General features: G+C 38.9%; 1 protein-coding gene across 5 annotated transcripts in view; it reads left to right on the forward strand.

Annotated features, from left to right (window-relative positions):
* Positions 1–7,396: 7,396 nt before the first annotated feature.
* LOC310671366 (solute carrier family 9 member C1-like) overlaps positions 7,397–25,847 on the forward strand; it is a 52,225-nt gene continuing 33,774 nt past the window's right edge. For 4 of the 5 annotated variants that reach the window (XM_083427153.1, XM_083427156.1, XM_083427152.1 and 1 more), the window contains exons 1-9: positions 7,397–8,080; positions 11,887–11,987; positions 13,459–13,584; positions 14,122–14,287; positions 17,050–17,166; positions 18,913–19,074; positions 19,192–19,291; positions 20,591–20,734; positions 23,833–24,010. In XM_083427153.1, coding sequence (XP_083283279.1) covers positions 7,864–8,080; positions 11,887–11,987; positions 13,459–13,584; positions 14,122–14,287; positions 17,050–17,166; positions 18,913–19,074; positions 19,192–19,291; positions 20,591–20,734; positions 23,833–24,010 — 1,311 coding nt within the window. In that variant the 5' untranslated portion in view covers positions 7,397–7,863. The remainder of the gene's footprint in view (positions 8,081–11,886; positions 11,988–13,458; positions 13,585–14,121; positions 14,288–17,049; positions 17,167–18,912; positions 19,075–19,191; positions 19,292–20,590; positions 20,735–23,832; positions 24,011–25,847) is intronic. The other variant, XM_083427154.1, reaches the window with a different exon arrangement.

Here is a 25,847-nt window from a genome sequence, read left to right on the forward strand (position 1 = left end):
CGACGTTGTCTCCCTCCCCGACGGTTTTCTTTGGAGCAAAGCTCACTAAAGACTTACTTGTAAGCCAGAAATTGCATTTGACCCAGGGCTACTTGGTGCCTTTAAAATAGACGACCTTGTTTACAAATGAAATGTACAAGTTGAGCAGGTGTTATGGAGCTGCCGTTGGGTTGTGTTAGTCGTCCTGGCAGACAATGCAAAACTGGTTGTAGCCTCTGCAGGGGATGGAGGTATTCCTGCAGTCAAAAGGTTTTGGCCCATAAAAAATAAAATCCAGAATTCATACTGGGACAATACCTTCCTTCCTTAGGCCAAAATATCACAAAATATTGTTCAGGTTTTCATGTTCTCCAGAATTCTTCTCTGGGCTAAATGAGGGAACAAGTGTTGGGAGGTAGAAGAAATAGTTGGCTGGTGAAGCACATTGCATCTTGTAAGAGCCTTAAGATGAAATTACAGAAATTTTACTGTTTCTTTACAGTGACCTATGCACATAGCAACACACACATGCACACACAACTGCACACAGAGACAAACACACGCAGTGGTGTTTAGTATGGTGAATCAGTTCATTTGAATTGTCAGAATGAGTTGCATACCAAAATGTGCTCATTTGAAAAGGTACAAGAGGAACTTGCTAAATTCTGGCATTGTTGCATTTCATTCTCTGAAACTCGAGGTTTCAGGGTTGAATTGTGTGAGAAGCCACATTTCGAGCTTTGTGTAAACTTGGAGACTGGGGTACCACATCCAAGAACAGGGCACTGTTCAGTCTAGCACTGATCTTACTCTGCATATCTGGTGGCTCTTTCTCATCAACAAGGTTAGAATAGTGTCTTATTGGGACTTTGAAAATAATAAAGCAACAGGGCATATGATTCAAGCAGACTGAGACCAAATGCTGTGGCAGAAACATACACATAAATTGTTCCGTAAAGCTGTGTGTTGATTTTTATAAAGTACAATTTCCCCCTTCATAAATGAAACCATTTTTGTTATAACTTTTTTTTGGGGGGGGTCCTGCTTTTTTATCATTCAAAAAAAGGAACAAAAGAGCATTATGCTGAAGTCTGGATTCCAGGGACATTACAATAAAAATGCTTTTGCTGTTGTTAGCTGGGCTCATTTGCTTCATCCCTACCAAAACCACTGGAACAATATGTTTTTAACCCATAACTTGAAATTGCATGATTTATGCAATTCTTTATCAATTTTTGGGTAAGATATTCTCATCTTTGTCAGCTGAGTAGATGATGAAAGCCTCTTTTACTATTAAGGACTCAGTGAAGCATTTTTGCACTTCATTTTTGACTTGCCCTATTTTTTTGTCTCAACTTGCATTGGCAGAATAGAATCAATTAAATAATTTTCTACCCATTCACCAATCGATGTATATTGTTCTCTCAATTCTGCTTGTCAAGAATATTATTTGTCCTTTTTTAACTTGCATGGTAATGACATGCTTAGTTGTGCAGGCAGAATAATTCACAATGATTCTGATACCTTTTTCTGTGTTAGCATTCAAATCAGCTATTTGTCCTGATAAAATTGCAGATTAATAATTTGGGTTGTCTTTCTAATACATTTACTTCTTACAGTTGCTTGCTATGAAAAATAACTTCAGGAATTTCAGCTGAAACAACACCTTATATGGATGTTGAATGTTGTCTTCACATAACAGTGAGGTGGGGATGGTGTGCCTCCTCCTCAAACCCTCTCTTTCTTGGACATCCTTCCTGATGTTCCCCTCAGTAACCCATTTCCTTTTTCTCATCTCCATGCTTCCTCTGAGGAACCTCAGGAGATACTTCTTTTTTGGGTATGTTTTTATTCTCTCTACCTAAAAAGGCCATAAAAATACTGGCTTTAATAATAATAATAATAATAATAATAATAATAATAATAATAATAATAATTTATTATTTGTACAACGCCCATCTGGCTGGGTTTCCCCAGCCACTCTGGGCGGCTTTCATAGAAACCAAAAATACACTAAAATACTGTATCACACATTAAAAACTTCCCTGAACAGGGCTGCCTTTAGACATTTATCTACAAATGTAATCTGTCAGAATTCTATGTATTAAAAGAAATCAGAATGTCCCAACTTCTGTCTTTTTCTGACTGTAAGTGTAACTGGATACATTTCCTAAAGGCTAACTTTGCCTGAGAAGTGAATGGGTCTATAAACTGCAATCTCCCTGAAGAAAGTATAAAGTATTTTGTGTGTGTGCTAATATGGCTGTCATATATGGGACAGGCAGGCATGGTTTGAGGCAAACAGCTTTGTGAACTGAATTGGGGCCCATGTTATGTCAAATGTGGCCTGCAGACAGGTGGTCCCTATCCCAAATGTCGGAACTTAATGTGGTAGGTGAATGATCCTTTAATTGCAATGAGAATGATAATTTAATTTACACACATATTGAACATAATTTACTATAATCATACCCTACCACCCTTCATGAACTTCGGAACAGCCCTGAGATGCTGATTACACTGAGTGTTTCATGGCTGAAGCTACATTTGAACCTAGATTTTGCAACATTCAGATTTAACACTCTAGCCACTACAGAGCACAATAAGTGCCATAATGAAGATGAATAAGCACCATCCATGTCTCTTCACAAAAAGAACAATTAATTTCCTCTATATTTAGTTTAGTTTAAGGGGTTTAAAATGAATGATATTTGAAGAGTTTCTCTACACTTTTTATTTGCAACTCTCTGTAACTTGTACTTTGGGCTTGCATTGAATCATTTTCTACACCTTTTGTTGTATTCTGAACAATGTATGGTGTTTAAATAGAAAATTATATATTAAAGGCTGATACAAGCAGATGTATGGATAGCCAGTATGACTGGGTGGAAATGGCAGGATTCAGTAAATAATTATTTTGGTGCCATCAGTGTATCTAAAAACCACGGGAAGTCCCCAAGACCACAACTGCTAGGCACTGTTAATGACTCAAACACTTATATGGCCAAGTACATGACATAGATGTGGCCAGTTCTTCCTGTTCTTTGAAGTCCTTTGAAGCTCCCTTCATTCACATTACTGAGATTTCCTGGAACTTTTGCTTCAACTCATTATTATCCACCCATTTAGGGGCTTCAGTCAAGTCATTAGATATTTTGGAGATAGCAGTTGCACCCTGATGTGAAGATGCTGTGGACCTGCCATTTACAATTTTCTAATGCCCTGAATGTATTTCTGTATGTGATATTTATTTTATATATCATCTACAACAGCTACAGAGGCTGCCTTCATCTTTTTTCATTTTGTCACATTTGTGGGAACAATTGTGGGTGTTTTTTTAATCAACCAGAAGCAGAGAACATTGATGGAAAACCATGAAAATGGATGGTAATAAGGGAAGGCTCATTTTCTACATCTTTCCCAAGCCTTTGCCATTGTCTTCTCATTTTCTTGTCTAACACAGGGAAGGGGGGCAGAATGTGGATAGCCTTAGATCTATGAATCATTTGCCAATTTTGCACCTGTAAAACAGTGTCAAACTGAGCTAAGTATTAAACTTTATGTTGAATAAAAGTCAATTTTCTCTTCTAAGTTATAGAACTACCCCTTATATTTATCAGTCACTTTGGAAATCCCTTTGTTCTTATTACTCAACAATAATTATGTTCTTAACCTTAAACTACAACTATACCTATCTATCTAACCCATTCACTATTATTTGGTACACTACACTATTATCTATCTAATATCTATCTATCTATGCACACATCATTTATATCATGCATTTATATCAAAGCCCTATTAATGTATTCTCAATAAAGTATTCAAATAAATAATGAAAGTGTATAAGGCCAAACTGAGACCTAGACTAAGGGGCTAGTTTGGATGGGGTCAGTGCTGGATTTATGTATAGACTAAGTAGGCTGAAGCCTAGGGCCTCTAAATCTAGGGGGCCCCACCAGCCCTCCCGTTCCCCAGTGGGCAGTCTCCCCTCTCCCAAAATTGTAAACCCAATACTTCATGTGAGGGCAGGACAACTTGGGCCTCTAAATCTAGGGGGCCTCGCCAGCCTGCCCGCTCCCCAGTGCCGCAGTCTTCCCTCTCCCAAAATTGTAAATCAAGACTTCATGCAAGGTCAGGGCAACTCAGGCCCAGCAACTATTAGGGAAAGCCAGTGGGGTCCAATTTGAAGCAGTGGGGCGCAACTTGATTTTTTTTTTTTGTAGGGCCCCAGTTCACAGCCAAAGTCTGCAAAATCTTATAGATATAAATAAAATCCATCTAGATTGCCCTGGTGCAGGGGCCCCTTAGGAGCGGCCCGTGGGGCCCAATTTGGCCCAATTGCTCCATTGCCTTAAGGTCAGCCCTGATGAGACTGTGCAGGGGTTGGGCTGACAAGCCCTGCACCTTCTAGGTCCCTGGTGTCACCATTCAGAGTACAGACTCAAGGACTTGTTATGGAAATAAAGGGGGGCACTTACTGGAAATGAGTTTTGTCACCTCTTCCCCCCCCAAACCCCAAGACAATGAGCCCAGCCATCTTTTATTCACAGTCGCATAAACACTACACTACAGCATAGCCATAAACTTTTTTATGTGTTTTAAATCAAAATTTCTTATAAAGATATTGGCCACACTGGGAGCACATTTGAAGCCCATGGCCCATGAACCGTTTAACCGCTGGATTAATAGTGTAAATCGACACTTGACCTTTGAAGGAACATCAAGCCCACATCATTTACCTTTTCTTGATCTAGAAATTCAACATTTAGTACACCGTGACCTAAACATTAGAGAGAAGAAGATAGGGAGTTGCAGGCAGTACAAATTGAGTAAGCAATATTCTCTAATCCTGAACGAACGTACTACTGATTAAAAAATTAATTATAAAACCAGCAGATAAAGGGGGAGCCATTGTACTAATGAATAAGATTGACTACATTAAGGAAGCAGAGAAACAATTAAGCAATTCAAATTTCTACTTGCCTATACCTATACCCTACCACATCAGTGAAAAATAAATTACAGGTCATTCTAAATGAAGTCTTCTCTTTAAGCTATATAGATGAAGGTTTAGCTGATTTTTTATGTCCCGATGACACCAGAGTGCATAGACTAAGTTTGTCGTGCCATATGGGTCACTTTAAGAAATAAAATTTGTATCTATGGATTGCCAACTCCTGTAACTCAAATCAATAATGTGTTTATCCATATAACTCTACTTTGTAACAGCTGCTGCTTATCACCATAAGATCCACTGCCATAAGATCCACTGTCCTGTTATATCACATATGGTATGTACAGTTGTTTATGGTTTTTATATTATTCTTTCTGTAAAAATGTGTGAGATCACGATTTTGTATTTATTTGCATTACCTAGAACTTGAACTACTGAAGAAGCCCAGGACGGCGAAACAAGGCTAATATTCCGGAAATCTTTGTCTTAGAGTCTGTGAAAGGATTCTGTGGAATTGTAACAACCTTTCATGTGGATTGTTTGGACTTTATGGACACAGGTGGAATAGACACTAATACATGTATGGACCTTATGCATGAACTGATGAGAGAATGAACTGATCCACTGGGTCTTCTGCTTTTATCATTGAACTTTATGAGTTACTTTCATTGAAATTTACAATATGATACATGAATAGTATACTTTATTTATGCAAAAAGTACAGCCGGTTATGTCTCGTGTATCTATTGAGTATGTTTGATGTTGTTTTGAAAGCAGGTAACCAGCAAGGAATGATTCAGCTCAGCCTTTGCACTGTTGACTGAACACCCCCTGCTGTTCAGATAATGGAGAAAGCTCATAAATTGTATCCCTTCCGGCATCCTGTCCAACTCTATTACGCTGGTGTAAACCCTGGTGCACCAGAAGCACAGAATAGCAGCAAATAAAATCTGTTCATATGTCAGCAACTGATAAGACTTATCAACCAGTTCTTCCAAAGTCTTCCTAAATTATAAAGCTCCAAAATGCAGGCCAAAAGAGAGCAGGTCTGGGAAGAGTAAGGCATATAATGGGCACCACCAGCGAAAAGGCCCTGCTCCATGTAACTCATGCGCTGTCATTTGATAGAGTGCCCACTTGCCCTTCTTCTAGTTCCAGGCCTGCCCAGGCCACAACCCCACAAAAGGTTTACGAAGTTCAGTTGTTGCAAAAGTTTTTCAGTGTTAATTTTATGCATTTTTTAAAAATCACCATGGCATTTAACAATATATTATGTCCTTTAGAGGAGAAATTGTGAATTGTAGAATTTTAAATACCCGTCATCATCCTTGGGTTTTAAATACCCGTCATCATCCTTGGGTTCACTCAATTTTGTTTATAACACTCTTCCATTTTCTTCTAGTTGTGAGGGTGGGGGATGGGGAGGGCCTCACAAGTAGAGTAGTCTAGGGCCTCTCTTCATCTAAATCTGGCCCTGGATTGGGGGGGGGGGATGTGTACATTTGGTAAGGCTGATGTGTGGATTCAACTCACCTGCCCAGCAAGCCACCCACACTTCAGCTCTGTTCTCTGGGCAGCACACAAGAGCCTGATGACTTAATCAACAAGATTCTTTATCACTTCCAATCTTAAGAAATATTAACTCCTGAAAAACTACATTGCACACTGAGAGGAGCACACTGCCCCATCTTCCTGAGTAAGCCAAGAAGTTTGACTTAATAAACCAATAATATGCACAAGCTAAGTGCTGATGTTTGCATCCTGATTGCTCCGACTTTGCTTCTCCCTTGGCATGAGTGGGTAAAGTGCCTCTGTATGCTTCATAATTTATATGACGCTGCTGAATGAGGTCATCAGAGGATACGTAGCTCTCTTTTCTAGCTGGGTCAGGTGAGGCCGAAAAAGTAATGGTACAGTGTTAGGTACAACAGACCGATCAGTTGAGGAGGGTGATATGCTGACTGAAGCCCAGCCTGGATGATCTATCAGAAATTACCCATGTTCTAGGAACCTCCAAGTAGGGTTGCTGCAATGTGCTCTACATGCACTAAGTCCAGAATGCTGAGTGAGATTCATTTGCTAACAAGGATAGGCAAAGAGATCACAACTTGCCTGTATTAAAACAACTTTGCTGGCTGTCTATGAGCTTCTGAACTTAATTTAGAAAGTTTTTAATTTTAATACAGATTTTAATTTTTAAAAGCTTTATACAGCTCAGAACACAGGCATTTTTGGGTTCCCCTCTCATATCAGTCCACCTGTCCACTGAGGCCTCTCGCTGGGTGCTCCCACCATGAGAAGTATGGCGGGTGTTGACTAGACAAACTTTTCTGCCTGCCTAGAGACCTCATTACTATCAGGCAAAAGCATTTGTTTTCCCAGGCTTTTAAGAACTGCTAAAACATTATTTAACTTAGAATAGTTTTAGTTTACCATCTATTCAAATTTATTGTTGCCTTAGAGGGGAATGAGGCTCAGTAGGATTAGTGGCAGGATGCTGTGTAATATATTGGTGCTCTCCCTGGTCCCCGCGCCCAGGGAAGTTGTCTGAGGGGATGCCGATGATGATGATGATGATGATGATGATGATGGCGGAGTCGCCGCCTGCCTTCAACCTCCACCAGCGCCCTCGCCCACCGAATTCTCCTGACGACATAGGCACGTGCTGGCGGGGGAGGCCCGCGTGAGGTGAGTTTGAAATCCAACGGACAACCGCCGTCCGCGGACGAAAGCCGCCGGGAAGCGGAAACGGCCGTTTGCCTGCCGGAGCTCGCCGCTTTCAGGGCGGGGAAGAGACCGCTCAGCCCGCAACTTTTGAAGGCGCCGAGGCCGCTCGCAAACACGCAAACTTTTCGCACGCGAAAAGGATCTTGTGGGCGGCTCCCCAGCGGCCTCTCTCCCTGGCTCCGGCTCCCTCCTAGAAGCCCATGGGCTTCTCGTACTTCGCGGAGGCCGAGGCCTCGTGGAAGGCGAGGGGCGATTTAAACCTCAGCTTGTCCAACCCGGGCTCCGGCCGCCGGACCTACAGTTGGATGCGCCATAACCATGACGACGACGCCGATTTGTATTACGACAGCTACCACCTCATCGCGAAGAAGCGGCCGATGATTGTGCTCGTGGTTTTTATGAGCTTCCTCTTGGGAGGTAGGGCTAGTGGCTGCTGAGTTGCATTAGCTCGCGCGAGTGCAAGAAGCAGCCACGTTAGGCACTCTTATGAGAGGTCCGTACGATAAGCTTGTGAAAACGCTCGTGAAAACGCAGACTCCCCCCCCCCCCCACAAAACAACCGTATAACATAAGACAACTTCGTATTGTGGAGTGCCAAGCACACGGATAACATTTAGTAAATGCTAGTTAGAATTGCTAAAGGTTTGCATGTTGACTATCATGGATGCTTAATTGGACGCCTAAATAAGAGAGGCATGGCGTTCAGCAATGCACAACCCCCGCAAGGTGCATTTTCTTTTACTGCTGCTTTAATGCAATCGGAGGCCCTCTGAATAACACCTGCAGGGAAACACAAGTCTAAGACAGAAGGTCTTGCTTGTGAGCTTATAGGGATCTAATTCTAGTTGACTGGACCAGGTGGGCCACTGACCTGAAGCAGAAGGTCTCTTCCTATGTTAGTACCACAAGCTACCTTGTGGGATAACTAAAATGAAAAGTGGAGTAAATATTTTACATGAAATACCCAGCTGCAGGCGACTTTCCATAGTGGAACCTCTCACTCTGTTTTTTGTGTAAAGCCCCCATGCCATAAATTGGTACCAACTTGAATTAAATATTGGGGGGAGCGAAGTCCTGCCCTGCATAATCGATCACATGACACAGTGCATGCACACCATTTGAACGGCATTGCCCATCAACTTTTTGGGGGCAGCCCTCCAATATTTTATTGAATACCCCTTGGACCCTAGTAGTTGGTTCCTTTGGATATGCTGCTACTACATGCTGATCCTAACCTGAAGAAACCACTAGGCCACATATCTTGCCTTCCAGTTATTGTTAGACTACCGCTCTCTTCATTCCCTGAACATGAACTATACTGGCTGGGGCTGATTGGAGTGGGAATCGAACAACACCAGGGCGTCACAGGTTCCCTTTTTTCTGCTCTACACTTTGATTATTTGGGGGATTTATAAGCCTTACTGACAAGGACAGCTTCCCTTAAACTTGTCTCTAGAAATATTAAAAACTACAGAGATGTATCTACTCTTCCAAAGCCCTGAAGACACAAAACTTAACAAATCTTGTGAAATATCCTTAGGACACAAAAGGTACCTGGACACCCATGCAGTCTTAACACTTAGCAAAGATTTCCCTAGAATTGCATTTTTAAAACCAATGAAGTCAAATGTCAAAACATAAACAAATTTATTTGGGGAAATTGAGAAAAGTGGGAGGCAGCAATCAGATTTGCAAATAAAACCACTAAAGTACATATAATTTAGCTTATTACATATTACCTGCTTGAGCAGTCTTGGGTGGCCTTGCAAAACAGAGGTTATGAGAGAGACCATCTCTGGCTACCTGGCTGGATGGTTCCAAGAAGCAAATACAGAGGTGATGCTTTTTGCTTTATCCGGTAGTGAGAGCAGTTACATCTCTGATGTGAGTTAGATAGCCAACCATAAATTTCTCTAAATGATTCTGGATTTATAATATAAGAAAATTAACCTCAACTTATTGGAACTAGATATGTTAAAAAGGAATGAGAGAGACTAGCTTCTTTTTCACATAACCCACCTCCCATTATGAACACTTTATTACAGTTGTCATGTATTTTTTGGAAATAGGTTTAGAAACCACTAAAGATTTAGGAATATCACAGTTTGATTGAAGAAGGGCTTCCTTGCGGTGTGACCCAATCATTTATGGAATGCTAATTGTATATCGTTAGATATTGTTTCATTATTTTTTAGAGGTTTTCCGCATAGTTTTGAGTCTTATTTTTATAGTGTACATTGCTTCAATTATTTCGGGCAGTAAAGTGGTTTATAAATTTATATAATAAAAATAATAGCAGTGTACTAAAAAATTAAAAGATGGCAGTTAGCTAGTAATTAAAATAATTAAGTGCCCCAGGCCATCAACCTATTATAACTATTCACTTTAAAAATATTAAACATAAACAATAATGCCATTTATACTCAAAAATATGAGTGAAGGAATGAAGGGTTATTCATATGAACTGGATTAAACACAATTCCCTTAATAGTCACACATTTTTATATACGTTTGCCGTATCACATCAGGTAATCTATCCAGTTACTGAGAATTTGAATGCCAAACCATCTGAAGAAGACAAACTGCTTTTAAACTTTCTTGCCATGTTACAGAGAATATTGTATTCTGTGTTTGAAAGCATCATCATCATCATAACTCAGTTGAAATATCTGCAGCTGCATAGAAAGCCCTTAAATGCTACTCATGACTCAGGATGTAATAAGAGTCTCATTATTGAATTAGAACTTTGCATTTATATGAGAGCTAAACTATTATTTGCATATACTCTTTATTTTAGCAGTTTAGAATGGGTGAATGAATGGGATCTTTTAGCATCTAATACACTATTTCTTAAACTGTATTTTAATGGTGAAAATAGTTACATCTAAATACTATTCCTTTAAAAATGAGTTTGTTGCAATAAATGGAGAAATTCTCTTTCCCTCTATAGAAGTGACTCAAATTATGATTTATTCATTATTTTAATCTTTATAGTAGAATTCAGTCACAAAGAAGAAAGCAATCCAATAAATATTATGGCATTATGACACATCCTTTGTGCAATATAATTAACAAAAATGTCTCTTAATAATATTTTATGTGCAATTTATATCTGTATCCTTATACATCAAACAATGGCTTATTGCCTTAATGGTAGCCCATAACAAATATGTTTATATAATTATACAGAATGACATTAGAATATAAATATGGTCATGATTCAGCCAAATTAAAGTCCCATTAATTTCAATAGGTGATTTAAGAAGTGTTTACTTCTCACTGAAATCAATGGGATAAAAATGCTTTTCCTAGACAAATCATACTCTAAATATTATAATTGTACAGAATTATAAAAATAAAATAACTACAGGCATATTACTTCCCCAAAAAGTTTCTATATTTCTTTAAGAAGCAATATACTTTTTTTAAAAAATGACAAGGTATACAACTCTCATCTCTAGTATAAATTGTTATGCAATTACCGGTACTTTAATGCTATTGTGAAATATTCTCCTCTTTCTAGAGTTTGATAAAGTTCAGGACAGCTTTTACAGAAGACAAAAGTCCTCCAGACATATTGTCTTTGTAATATTGTATTTATTGATAAATCCATTGCTTTTCAGACACTGGGGGCGGGGGCATAGAAACAAGTGCACGGGCAGGCAATATTTGTCCCAAAGCACTTTCTGAACTCTAAAAGACCCAAACTGTTTTTACCTCCAAAACCTTTAATTACTAGACGAGATTAGATAATTTTTTTATCAAATATATCTTTATTTTAATACTACTGTGTTTATGTGTGTGTGTGTGTATTCTGTCAATTTATATCGTATTTTTCAACAAGTGTCCTTAAAACAACTAGCAAATTTTTAAAACACAACAGAGACACTAAGATTTAGATTTTATAAATCTCTAATTTACTTGTAATTTTAGTGATAGGATTTTGATGAAGACTTTATTTATGTCAACAGGCATGTTCAGTAGTTTAAACATTTAAGATAAGTCAGTAATTTTTATGATTGTTCAGTGTTGTGTTTAATACTATTTTATTCTTTTGTAAAAAAATGTGTGTTCAGCTGATAGTTTTCATTTTATTTATAGAAATGTTGATAAACATTTTTATAAAGAAACATTGAATTAATAAAACTATAGTTATTTACTGACATTCTTGAAATTATGTAACAGTAGTATTGATTACATTTGTAATATATTTTTTCCCTCAGCCCTGTTACGAACAATTATCAAAGAAGTAAAAATTCCTATTCTGGTAATTGTATGTTTAGTAGGAACTGGCATTGGAACAATACCCCATTTTTCAGCTCAGGTAATGGAGAAGTATTAATTTCCCCCATTTCAATAACTAATAAGGGAATAGATTTTACTGATATTTTGTAAACGAAGTGCTGTTGCAGACACAGTAGGTTGAGGAGGAGGCAGAAGGAGAGAGGAAATTCAATTCCATCTCTGCTCTCCCTGCATGTCTCTGACACCAGGTCTTTATGCAAATTGTCTCCACATTACTAGCCTACAGAGGATAGCAGTAGTTGCTGTTGCCAGTTTAGCATTTTGCATTTTGAGGTGTCTCTAGGCAAGGTGGATTTGTGGACCCCTCTTCAAGTTGCTTTCTTGAAGATGAGCCAGTGGGTTCTGCCACTTCAAAGCCATTCAGCTTGGGAAACACACCACCCTCGACAATACAGTGGTACCTTGGGTTACAGACGCTTCAGGTTACAGACTCTGCTAACCCAGAAATAGTACCTCGGGTTAAGAACTTTGCTTCAGGATGAGAACAGAAATCACGTGATGGCAGTGCGACGGCATCTGGAGGCCCCATTAGCTAAAGTGGTGCCTCAGGTTAAGAACAGTTTCAGGTCAAGAACGGACCTCCAGAATGAATTTCTGTATTTTTTGCTCTATAAGACTCACTTTTTCTCTCCTAAAAAGTAAGGGGAAATTGTGTGTGCGTCTTATGGAGCAAATGCAGACTGTGCAGCTATCCCAGAAGCCAGAACAGCAAGAGGGATTGCTGCTTTCACTGCGCAGTGATCCCTCTTGCTGTTCTGGCTTCTGAGATTCAGATTTTTTTTTCCTTGTTTTCCTCCTCAAAAAATAGGTGCGTCTTGTGGTCTGGTGCGTCTTTTAGAGCGAAAAATACAGTAAGTTCTTAACCTGAGGTACCACTGTACCTGTTCCAAGCAGCCTCAGCCCATTTCAACCCAATCAAGCCTTGGAAACCTTCCAGGCGGCTGAAACCTGGCAGGAAGATCCCCTCCTGGCCTCCAGGGGTAGCCTCGCTCTCTGCCCGGCTGCCCGCGCTGGGACACTCCCAGTTCCTGCAGACGGAAGTGGCTTTCCTCCACAGAGACTTACTGTGCCAAAGCGAGCAGGCAAGGAAGACGGAGAGGAGGAGGCAGCCTAGGCAAATTCATGGAGGAGGGGGCTGTCGAAGGCTACTAGCCATAAGGGCTGTGCTCTGCCTGCAAAGTTGGAGGCAGCCATGCTTCTGTTTTCTGGAAATCACTGGAGGGAGAGTGCTCCTGCAGTGGCGTAGGTAGGGGCGTGCGGTGGGGGCGGAAGTTGTTTTTTGTCACCCTCCTCAGCAATGACTCCCGGGGCGGCCCGTACCCCCCTTTCTAGGCCACTGCCTCCTCCTTTGCTGTTCTCCTTGTACAGAATAAATCTAGGTACTCTTTCTCCACTCCCTCTGATCATATGCTTGGGCGGGGAAGAAATATGTAAAATAATATAAAAGTATTCACAATTAACAATTCCTTGTGCTCATTTTGTGTTGCCAGATTCCTATTGTGAAGAGCATTGCAGATATAGATCCTGTACTTTTCCTTCATTTGTTTACACCAGTTATAATATTTACAGCTGCATTTGAGATGGATTTTTATATATTTCGAAAATCATTTTGGCAGGTCAGACATATATACAATTTTCTGTTTAGAAATTTACTTTAAACTTCAAATTAAGGATATAGTTGCATATTACACACAAATGTGTCCAATCAAACCCCAAAGTAATATTTTCCAGGAAAATAGTTTTGTTTAAAACACATCCAATTCATATTTAAAGCATTTGACTTCCCCCAAGCAATCCTGGGAACTGTAGTTTGCTAAGGATACTGGGAACTGTAGCTCTGTGAATGGGAAACTATAATTCTCAGGATTCTTTGGGGGAAGGCTTGGGCATTAAATGTATGTTGGATGTATGTGTGTGCGTAATTTGCAGTGAGAAAATGAAAGGCACCAACAATTGGACAAGAATGCTCCAAGTAAAACTTAGTTGGCTATCACCCTACAAGTACCTTTTTTACATTTTCATTCATATGAGCTGATTGACTGTCATGTCATATATAGCACTGTGTCATTAAATCTCCAGCCTTATCCACCTGAGTTTAATGTAATTTTATTTTGCAAATGATTGATACACACACACATATATTGTCATTGCAGGTGTTAATTCTTGCAGTTCCTGGATTTTTGATGAACTGTGCTTTCCTTGGATGGTTAACATATAAAATTAATAAGTATAATTGGTCCTGGGATGATAGCATGCTATTTGGAATAATTCTTAGCACAACAGACCCTATCCTTTCTGTGGCTTCTGTAAGAAACATTGGTAGGTATTTACACTGATTTTTCTGATAAGCTGAATTCATTATAATACTTGAATGTGGAGTGTACTGTTTACAATATAGCTGCACAGAGCTTACTTAATTGATAATTAACTGTAGTCTGTAACAAACAAATGTGAAGTGATATGGACAGTTTAGGGACACGTTAAATAAAATTACCATATTTTTTGCTCTATAAGACTCACTTTTTTCCTTCTAAAAAGTAAGGGGAAATGTGTGTGCGTCTTATGGAACGGATGCAGGCTGCGCAGCTATCTCAGAAGCCAGAACAGCAAGAGGGATTGCTGCTTTCACTGCGCAGTGATCCCTCTTGCTGTTCTGGCTTCTGAGATTCAGAATTTTTTTCCTCTTGTTTTCCTCCTCCAAAAACTAGGTGTGTCTTGTGGTCTAGTACGTGTTATAAAGCGAAAAATACGGTAGAATTATTGAGGCCAGAGTTAGAAGTCATTTTGGCTGTCCTGAGTGAACTCTTTCAAATGTGTATACATTTATGTGGCAGTACATTGTTAACTGTGCTTGCTCAGGCTTGCTCACATCTGAAAAACTGTTTCTCCCTTGTAAAGTATTCAGCAGGGGAGCAACAAAGATGACACTAGAGTATTTTCAGAAATAAAGTTTTATTTGAGGAAATAAAATGCGACAATTTGAAAACAGAACAATTAGCTGTAGAATGCTATCTCAGAGAAAGTGGGATTGACTGTTAAGTGGAATGGTGTTGAGCTAATGCATGTTTTGCAATGATGTTTCAACATTTGGGTTAAAAGGAGAGGGGTTGAAGTGGCAAATGCTTGAAAGCTGGCAAAAAAGAAAAATAGAATGATATTTCCCCTTCCATATGATCTGTACAAAAACCAGTACTTGAAGAGGATGAATAACCAGCTATGTAGCTTTGTATTTATGGAATTAATGTTGAGTTGTCAATTGTGTCACTATAATGTTAAATATACATTAAATTTTGACTGAGGATACAGTTTCAAGCATCTTAGGGGATTCATCTAAGATATTATCCCCTAATGGAGTCAGGTTTGATTTGAACATAACAGCAAACTATGGTTTGTCAAGCAGGCATGTGAGTGATTTGTGCTCTCCCTTCTCTTCCTTGCTCCTTACCTTTGTGTGCAGGGAAGACTTGAGAAGCTTCCATTCCCATTTGGACAATTGTTTTGCACAAACCTGAATCTGATTGGTTGTAAATTGATTGGAGTCTTCTCCACTGTTGGAAGCATGCTACCTTCAAATAACTGTTGCTGGGATGGGATTCGTTGTATAGCATAGTGCAGGCTTCCTCAACCTTGGCTCTCCAGATGTTTTGAGACTACAGTTCCCATCATCCCTGACCACTGGTCTGCTAGCTAAGGATCATGGGAGTTGTAGGCCAAAAACATCTGAGGTCCGAGGTTGAGGAAGCCTGGCATAGTGTCATGCATGGATTTGCATGCTTCCCATAGGCAGCTCTTTGGCCACTGTGAGAGTAGGATGTTGGACTAAATGGGCCTTTAGTTTGGTTTGGCACAGCTCTCCTTACACAGGAATAATAAGACGGATTGCACAAGTGAAAGGCTTATACCTGATCATTACCAGTGTTCCAAACTTTGGTTTGTAGGATAATCTGAAGGCAGACAGAGCCTGCTCATATTTTTAAGGTACAGTAATACCTTGGTTCTTGAATGGCTTAGTTGCCGAACAAATCGACTCCCAAATGCCGCAAACCCGGAAGTAAGTGTTCTGGTTTGCGAATGTTTTTCAAAAGCCGAACATCCGACGTAGCTTCCACTTGAGTGCAGGAGGCTCCTGCAGCCAATCAGAAGCTGCACCTTGGTTTTCGAATGGTTTCGAGAGTCAAACGGACTCCTGGAACGAATTAAGTTCGGGAACCGGTACCACGGTATTTTGTTTCACTTGAAATATAATTTTTAGCATAAAGTGAAGCAGAATGGAGCAATATTGGAAAGAAGAGAAGACAAAATCATCTAGTTTGCAAGTTCTTTTATTTTCATAATTCTCACAAAATGATTTTATATGGGAGTATGTTGAGGCCATTTTTTCTCTCGATTAAAAAAGTATGCAAAGTTTATATTGTGCAACAAAGAGATGCAAGGCCTGGTTATAAGTAAAACAACAGTGTAAATAATACACTATTTGACTGTAATTTAAAATAATTAAGCTGTCAGATTTGCACTGTTTAAGAAATTTAAGAAGTAAAGTTGATTCGAATCAGTCTTTTTTTCGTGGCTGATATAAACTGTCATGATTTAAATTTACTCACTCTTGGAGAAACAGGAAACACGGGAGGAAACAAAATCAAGCTTCTTCCTCTTGAACAGCTGATGAGCACTACTGCATATTATTTGCCTAAGGAATCTATTTTTGTGAAGCTGCTGAATCAAAGTGCTATTGTAAATGGCTTAAATCTTTGCATTCCACCTTTATTATCCGGTTCTACTTCATAGCCACCATCTCTGCAAGGTTTTTGAATGGAAGGATGATGGGAACTGTGGGAGCTTTACAATGGCTGCATGTGTATATGCAGACTTAACGGTGAAGTGCTAATGGGAATTGTATGGAGAGAATCAGAGCACTTTCCCTTCATTGTTTGAGAAGAATATATGCACTAAAAACAAGCATATCTTAATCATGTGATTTTGATTCCCCCATTTCTTATGGGTCTTGTTATAGTATCTTTCCACTTAAGAAGCAAAAATAAAAAAGAACTTGTTCATTTTGTTATCTTCCCCCCTTTTTTCAGGGCTTTCAAAAATAGTTGTCAACTTAATAAAAGGCGAGTCTTTGTTTAATGATGCTACAACAGTAATAATTTTTGAGTTATATAGGGATCTTGCAAAACAAACTCACCAAGAATTGAGTAAGTATATTATGTCCTGTATTTTTTCCCCCTCATAAAAATACAATCCATATTACGCCACAAGCCTTATTTTTAACTGTGGAGATCTAGGGCATACAAGCTGAAAAAGAAACATGAGAGGCACAGTCACGTCAATAGCGGGTCCACCCCACAAAAAGGGATGTCTGCTGTATCAGTCCCGTCCTCACTCTGGTAGCTCTGCTGTCATAGCAGTCCCTCAGGTGGTGGATGGCAAGGCGAAGAAAGGGGTAGGTGTTGTGCAGATTGGGGGAAGCCTTGGATCCACCAGAGCTTCCCAGGATGTGGATAGATAACATCAGATAGAGCAACACAAATGCTTGAAGGATATGGCACAAGACAGTATTACTAGGGGGAAGAAATACATCAAGCTGGGTTGTAGGGTATTTTGTTGAAAAATAAGTACTTTGGGAGTCAGTTTGTTGTCTCAAGTTTTACTAAATATAGAGGTGTTGCTATTGTTTGAAAGCTGGCTTACATTTTGAAGTTAACACCCTGCTCAGGAAAGACCTAAAAGAAGGATAAGATTTTATTTAAGGCATTTTAGAGGGACAGAAGATGTCCCAAATATGAGACTATTGCTGTCAGTCTAGCAGTGGGGATTGACTCTAACATTGTAAAGTTGGTATCAGGCAGGGAGGTAATGATTACAGAGAAGATGATGCTTGTTAGGACAAGCTGAGTAAAAGGCTTATCTGCAGAAGTGATAGTTCCAGCTTCTACTTCTCACTGAGTAAGCCTCCTCCTTTAAAGTTACACATGTGCACCAATGCATCGTCTTCTTGCTGGATGGGCTGTAAGGACCTTGGCACTTACCACCATATATGGTGGTTTTACCCTAAATTGTTGATTTGGGGGAAGGTATCTTCCTGGAAAAAAATAAGGTCACTGGACAAAATTTAATATAGACCCCAGAATTGGCAGTGCTAAAGAATGTGGTCATGCAGTAAGTCCTTGATTGGATGCCTTCTGATGGCAGCACTGCTTAAAACATCTAAGCAGAGAATATATTTAGAAGGAACTACAATGGAGTACAGTAACTATAACTATAAAGTGTAGTACCTAGCGTTGATCGAGAAACTGACACAAAAGCTCAAAGTCAGTCATTAGAAGTCAAGTAAAAGCATACTTTCATCACAAATTAGTACGATTTTATTAGTTTTACACATACATATCAGCCGGAGCATAACAGAGGTCCACCAACGCAATATCCAAAGACTTGGAATTCCTGAAACTGGTCCAAACACTGGCTTTTCCTTTTCAAGTAAATTCCCAAGGCTGGACTTGCACAGGATCTATGAACAGGACAGACAATTCATTTGAAAGCTGTTAACATTTTCAGCTGGAATATTCTGTCTCTCAGATCTATTGTATGGGGCTATGGTTGGGTTTTTAAAAATTTACTACTACTATTGCATTTTGCTCTTTTTTTTTGTCTAAAATATAAAATCATAATTATTTATATATAGATATATATGAAAAATAAGTGTATAATTATAAAAGTTTCCTGAATAGATTCTGTGCATCCATAGACCTAATATGTATGACTGCATAGATGACTGTTGAAAAAACAACACCAAGAGTTGCATGTAAGCAACCTGTTCTTCTGGGTTCCAAGGAAGAAGAGGGTTCAGGGTACAATCAGTTAGCATCATTACTTATAATTATCTTTAAATTAACTATTGGAAAGCAGATTGTAAATAACTATTTTCTTTTTACCTTTTACAGTTAAAGAAATTTTTATAAAGTTGATTTTAAAATTTTTTGCAAGCACTGCTTTGGGATTTTTTACTTCAAGATTAGTTAGTTATTGGTTGCAACATATTTTCAATGATGGAGTAGTTGAAATAATTCTAAGCTTCTCAATGGCATACATTATTTTCTTCATCGGTAAGTTAAACGTCTTTGTCACATGTAATGCATTTGAAACAGTTGTGCTTAATCATTAATAAAACTAAATAATAGTGGTTTTTAAAAATAACAATTCCCTGTTTTTTCTATCCTTAGCTGAATGGCTTGGAATGTCTGGAGTTATTGCTATTTGTATTTTGGGCCTTCTTTTAGATACTGTAAGCTTTAGTCCAGGATTGGATATATTTCTTTATAAGTAAGTGCTCATAAGTAAGTGTTTATCTTTAAATTTCAGTTTGAATCATTTTGAAAATTTCTGTGGTAGCTAAATGTATCCCATTTACATATTGTGTAAGGAATGTGAACTAATAGGATTGAAGTCCTTGTAGAAGATTTAAAAATGCCTTGTAGAAGCACTTTAAGTATTCAGTGCATAAAATTTCTATTGTTAACCAGATTCTCAGTGACAAATGGTACTTAAGCACTGGTAGACTTGAAATAGCTACAAGAGGTAATTGATTAATAAATTTTTTTTTTGGCTTTGAATAATATTTTTTAAAATGTAGTATAAATAAAGCATGGTGGTTGGTTGAGTAACAACTGACTGGTTTATTAACACAGAAGTAACATTTCCTGTCAGATCTTTCAATGATTTGAAGACGCAACTAGACATGAAACAGGAGATCTGTCGTCAGCATTTAGTAGTTTAAAGAAGGAAATGCAACCCTGGGGGACATAAAATTGGATTTGAACTGTACCATTAGGAAGGTCTTTTTTGTCTTTTGCAATGTGAACATTTGATTTTAAAATGTTATAACTACAATAATATAGAATAATATTGTAAATGCACATTGTGTATTCTGTATTAAGAGCCTGTGAGTTCCATTGTGATTAAGACTTGTAGTTTTACCCTTCTGAAAGTCTATGTTCTTTCACAGTGATATATGGCCAGACTCAACAGCCCCAACTGGTAAACACTTAGATCAAATTGTAACCAATTTTATTGCAAAAGGAACCTGTACATGTTTATATCAAGTCTAATACCTTATATTTTAGCTACCGAACTACTCATTAATATAAATAAATATACAGGCAAAGAATCTGTAGTTTCCTTTCCCTTCTGAGTTCAAATGGTAGATAGAAAAAATACAAATCCCATGTTTATTGACCATTTCCTGTTGAGTATTGGATTGCATTTCCTCTGGCTCTCAACTGAGTTTGAGAGGTAGAACAAACTACAAATCTCATGTTACCTGCTAGGAAACTCTCTCTCTCTCTCTCTCTCTCTCTCTCTCTCTGTGTGTGTGTGTGTGTGTGGTTTTGCCTATCTCTAGTTTCAGCTTGTTTTGTGGAATTCTAATCCAAAATATAATCTAAAAAATTGTGTTTGACCAAATATTCACTGTGTTAAATGCTTTGAAAGTTTTGTAAGAAACTGATTTTGAGGTTGGGGTGAGGGGAGAATGCTTTTGTACTTTATATACCGCAAAGAATTATAGCTTTGCTAATAGTCAGCCCCCCTTAGCATGGTTTAACACATGTTTTTTTTAAACAGGTTCTGGTCAATGTTGACCTTTTTGGCTCACATTATGATATTCCTTATAACGGGAATTGTGTTGGCTCAGAAGGCATTTCCATTTTTTAATTCTCGTGCTATTTTTTATATTGTAACAGTCTACCTTTCATTAAATCTTACAAGGTAAGAATTGTTTAATTTTCCTTATTGTATTGATGTTTTCTGCCAATTCACAAAGCTCACTGTTAATATTCTTCAGACTGCAATCCAAATGCATTTAACTGGGAGTAAGCTACACTGAATTCACTAGGACTTACTTTTTATGCATGTATAGGATGGTAGATTATATATTATTTTCCAAAATTCTTAAGTTCAAGGCACACATGCTCTCACAAGTAACTGCATGGGAGCCATGAAGAACATAAATAGGTCCTTATACTTACCAGAACTTCTAGTATTGGTGCCTCTGAACCTATTACCCAGTTTGCAGTATGAATTTGGCATAGTTTTGAAAACACACTTTTATTCGAAACTTATTCCAAACCAGGCCATCATCACGCTTCTTTAACAGTTTGGATAGCAATCTGCTTTGTGAAGAGCTCATTCTACCAGACCACCTGGTTGCTTCTACTTCTGTGATTGTAGCAGCAAGGAGGGATTCTCATCCTTGCCACCTTGAGCCCCTTTGGAGGAAGGTTGGAATATACATTGGAATATACACCCTCTTTTCCTGGTGCTTTGAACATTCCTGGTGTGATTGACATTCATATGCCCTGGCTTAAAGGATGCTACTGTAGTGGCATTCCAAGCAATAGTGAAGGAGAAGATGAACAAGAAACAGAGAGGCACACCTTCCCTGCTATTGCTGCTGTTGCCTCCAGATACTAACTTTGGCAGCTACTAACCTTTAGGCATTAAGCACTAGAGGACAGCCACTAGTAAGTAATACTTACATGTCTGTCTAGATTTTGTGTATATTGTATATATAAGACTTTGCACTGAGTGCCACCTGCTTAACCACTTGCCCATCTGCCTCCAAGAGATTTTAGAGGACAAGCATTGTATGAATGAAAATTATCTGAAGGTGGCCCAAGAGCCTTTGCTTCCTTGCTTCCTGAGGAATATAAAGTTTGGCTATTTTAATAACTTTTTGAAAATTGTGGCATTTGTCAAACAGCTAGCCTTATGAGTAATTCTTGGAGGTTAGAGGGTGATAGCCCCTATACACTATTTCAGGGCCCTAATGATTAGGACATTAATGAAACAAGTAATGTGCGTTGCTGAATACTGTTGAAGTGAAAATATTGGGAACTAAACATTGGCAAAGAGTTTCTTAATGCAAAATAATTTTGAAGTAGGCAATTTTATATGAATTAGATGTAGTGGAGGCTGGAACCTGATTTCTGAATACTAAATTTATTCCCTTTGTGAAAAACAATTCTGTGCTTTGACTTTATTGCCATGGTAATTCATAGCGTCTGTGCAAATTGACGTATTTCCAAGCTGAAAACAAGATTTAAAATCTGCAGTTTCCTGAAATTATTACAGTTACCCAATCAGTACAAAGGAAGACTTCATATTTATTTATGCATTTTGGTTTTTAGTAGGTTTGTCTCTTACTTTTTGACTAGAGTATTCAAAGCAGTTCATAACATTTATAAAATGCAATGGTTACATTTCACATTTAAAACAAACCACACATTTCAAATGAAGTAGGAACAGGAGCATTTCATTTTCTGTCTGTGTGCTTCCCTATCTCCTGGATTCCTTCTCTTAGGGGAATTAGTGTTAGATGGCCCTGTGCTAGGGGAAGGGACAGCCCAGCTGCAGCAGGAGCAGACATCTGATGTTCTCTTTGCATACTTTTGTAAGTTAGAAGAGGGATACACACTTGTCCCACTATATTGCTGATTGCCTAAGTATATCTTAATAGTTAGGCTCAACACTTTTTGTTCCAGAAGGTGATTGTTGAAAATTGACACCAGTTTTAGCCGTGCTCTTATGACTTAGTTATTGGTTCCCTATTATCCCTGTTGTGAAGTTAAAGAGATGAATCCCCACACACCTTGAAATGTAACACCCAGAATTTGTGTTATTTTTATTTTAATAGGTTTAAAATAGGCTTAGAATAATGTGGAACGTGTTAAATAGGTCAGATTTAAGCTGGAAAATCTCTTTTACTATTTAAACTAATGAAGCAACTTTCTGAACATACCAAAGGTTTTTTGTTTCTAGCGTTGTCAAATTTCATATTATATCGAAAGGAAACAATAGGGGTGCACCCACCTAACTCATTGAGCAAGCAGAACGGCTTCTGCTAACACAGTGGAATTTCACCCCCCCCCTTCTCCCTCCATGCACCCCAGACCATATTTGGAGGCAGAGGGAGAGAAGGGGGAAGTTCTGTTAGACGAGTGGAAGTTGTCCCACTGAACAGATTGACTTAGTTTAGGGATGGGTAATATTTTTGGCTTAGGCTGGATGTTTGTATTATGCCATCTCATGGATGAAGTTTGGTAGGACAACCCACCTGCCAATCACAGGTCATTGTGATGTCAGAGGTCTAACAGTTGGGAATTATGTACAGACCCAACTATAGCTTAACCGTAGGTTAATGGGAATGTGTTCTCTTATATCAGAGATTACTGGTGCTCTATCCCAAATAATTCAGGATGATTTTAGACAACAAGAGAGAGTACTTCCAGTTACCGTATTTTTCGCTCTATAAGACGCACCAGACCATAAGACGCACCTAGTTTTTGGAGAAGGAAAACAAGGAAAAAAATATTCTGAATCTCAGAAGCCAGAACAGCAAGAGGGATCGCTGCGCAGTGAAAGCAGCAGTCCCTCTTGCTGTTCTGGCTTCTGGGATAGCTGCGCAGCCTGCATTCGCTCCATAAGACGCACACACATTTCCCCTTACTTTTTAGGAGGGAAAAAGTGAGTCTTATAGAGCAAAAAATACGGTAGTTGCAAAGCAATTTTCAGAAAAATATTTATATATAGAATGCTGGACTCCCTCATCTTCTTAAGAGTGTGTAGTGAAAAAACAGATGGAATCAGCTCCTCATGGCATACAATTTGAAGCAGTGATTACTCAGGTAGTTCTGGTAGTTTAAGCCATGCTACCATTAGCCAGGGAAAAAAACCCTGACCCCCCCTTGGCTAAACTCATGATCTGTTATTTAACCAGGGTATGCTTTCTTAAATGTTTGCTTAGTTTGTTAATATAGTGTTTTAAGATTTAAATGCATTTTTGCATTTATTTTTATTTTATTCAGGGGTTTGGTTGTTTTTGTGTTGAGCCCTTTTTTGAGTCGTCTTGGCTATGGATTTAATTGGCGTTGGGGAGCTGTTTTGATTTGGAGCGGAATGAGGGGCACCTTCACTTTGAACATGGCTCTTGGAATTAGCCAAACAGAAAGCAAAACTCCAAATGAGTTTCAAATTAAAACCATGGTAAAGTAAGATCATTATTTTTGGAAAGCATTTTCAATTTGTACTAGAAGCCTGCTTGAAAATCTATATAGAAAGATGTGTTTATTTCTGACGCCATATTTTCAGTTTATGTACTCATATAGATATTGGGAACGTAGGTATGCCATTAATTTTTACATTAAAGGTATGCACAACATATTACTGAAAGTATAATTCTGTATATCCAAAGAAATAAATATGCAATTGTTTGCATTGAAAAGAGATTAAAATCTAATGCATATAATTGCTAATCTGTCTTTAAGACAGCAGTCGGGAACATTTTTCAGCCCAGGGTACAATCTTCTGGGGTTTGCATGTCTATTGTAGGTAGGGGCAGAGATGAAAGTGTGCTGATCAATACATATCACTCTTCCCTTTGTATTCTTACCTACATGCCAGACACACACAAGTCAGATGTTTCTGCACCCACATGCACCTCTATCCTCCATCTAGATGAGCAAAAGGCATTTTCACAGTTCAAGGACACATTTTAGCCAGGCATTTGAACATAAGGAAGGCCTGCTGGATCAGGCCAATGACTCATCTGGTCCAGCATCCAGTTCCCATAGTGGCCACCCAGGGGCATGTGGGAAACCACAGATTTTGTAGGTGACCGAAGAACGGTACACTCCTTCTATCTGGGATGGTCGTCCTCTTTCACCGAGCGCGCAGCTTCGGGAGGGATGCACATGGAGCGGTGAGGGAGGAAGGGGACACCCGCCTAGCCAGCCAGATCAGCCGAATCAAAGCTGGCGATCAATGGGGTGACAGATGTCGCAGCCAGATCACCCTCACAGGTGAGTTTCTTGTCTTTGGGGAAATTGCAGGGGTTGGCAAAAGCTATTGAGAGTGAAGAGGGCACATTCAACCCCTGGGCCTGAGATTCCCCACTCATGCTAAAAGATTGTGTAATATTCTTTCCATTTCCCCCCTTGCAGTTTGTGGCCTGTTGCAAAATCTAACTTTCTAGAACTCAGAACTCAGTATTTTCTTGTTAGGAAAGTCCCCTTAGCACAGTTAGTGTGCCTGTAGAAATGGTTATTATCTGGAATGTGGTTGAGGGAGTACAATGAGCACTTATGGATTGTGCTTCTGGCATCACTGGTAAGATTTGATACAACTTTGTCTGTCCACAACAGTGCCTTTTGTGACTTTCCTAATATACATATATATTTTACAAGGCAGGTTAAGTGCTTCCTTGCAATCAAAAAGTTGAGCATGGAAAGTACTTATTTTCCTTTTTTGCCTAACAGCAAACCTCCCAGTTAGCTAACAATAAAATAAAATTAACACACAGTAAACATACCATTTTTGAAAAATAAGCAGTGGTGACTGAAATAGGTATTGTGTTTCAGCAATTGATCTCTGCTTAGTTAGAACAGGGTTTGTCCTCCCCTGCCTCACCCTGGCAAGGAAGCCATGGCGATGTGTGTGTGAGAGAATGAATGAGTGAATATGTGTATGTGATAGACCAAGTGTGTCCAGACATGCCCAATGGCGCGTGGCCCCTGAGTGCATTGCTGCATTGGCCCTTGGGAGTAAAAAGTTTGCCCACTCCTGCAATGCCCAATACAGAAAAAACTGTGATGGAATCCCCAGTGTTGTGGTTTAAATCACATGGGTATAGGGTGCCCACCACTATGTATAGTGAGGCCTCCTTAGGCAGCTGGTTGGGCTGTCATGAAAGGACAGCAACTTGTGAATCATTTCATTTACTATTACTTGTATTTTTACTGCTAGGGAGGGGGATAGGTGCTCTGAAGTGCACAAAACATAACCTGTAGATCATGAAATCTCATGTCATCATTTTGTGACTGCT

The sequence above is a fragment of the Podarcis tiliguerta genome (genome assembly GCF_965153285.1).
Source record: "Podarcis tiliguerta genome assembly, chromosome: 1".
Classification (NCBI taxonomy): domain Eukaryota; kingdom Metazoa; phylum Chordata; class Lepidosauria; order Squamata; family Lacertidae; genus Podarcis; species Podarcis tiliguerta.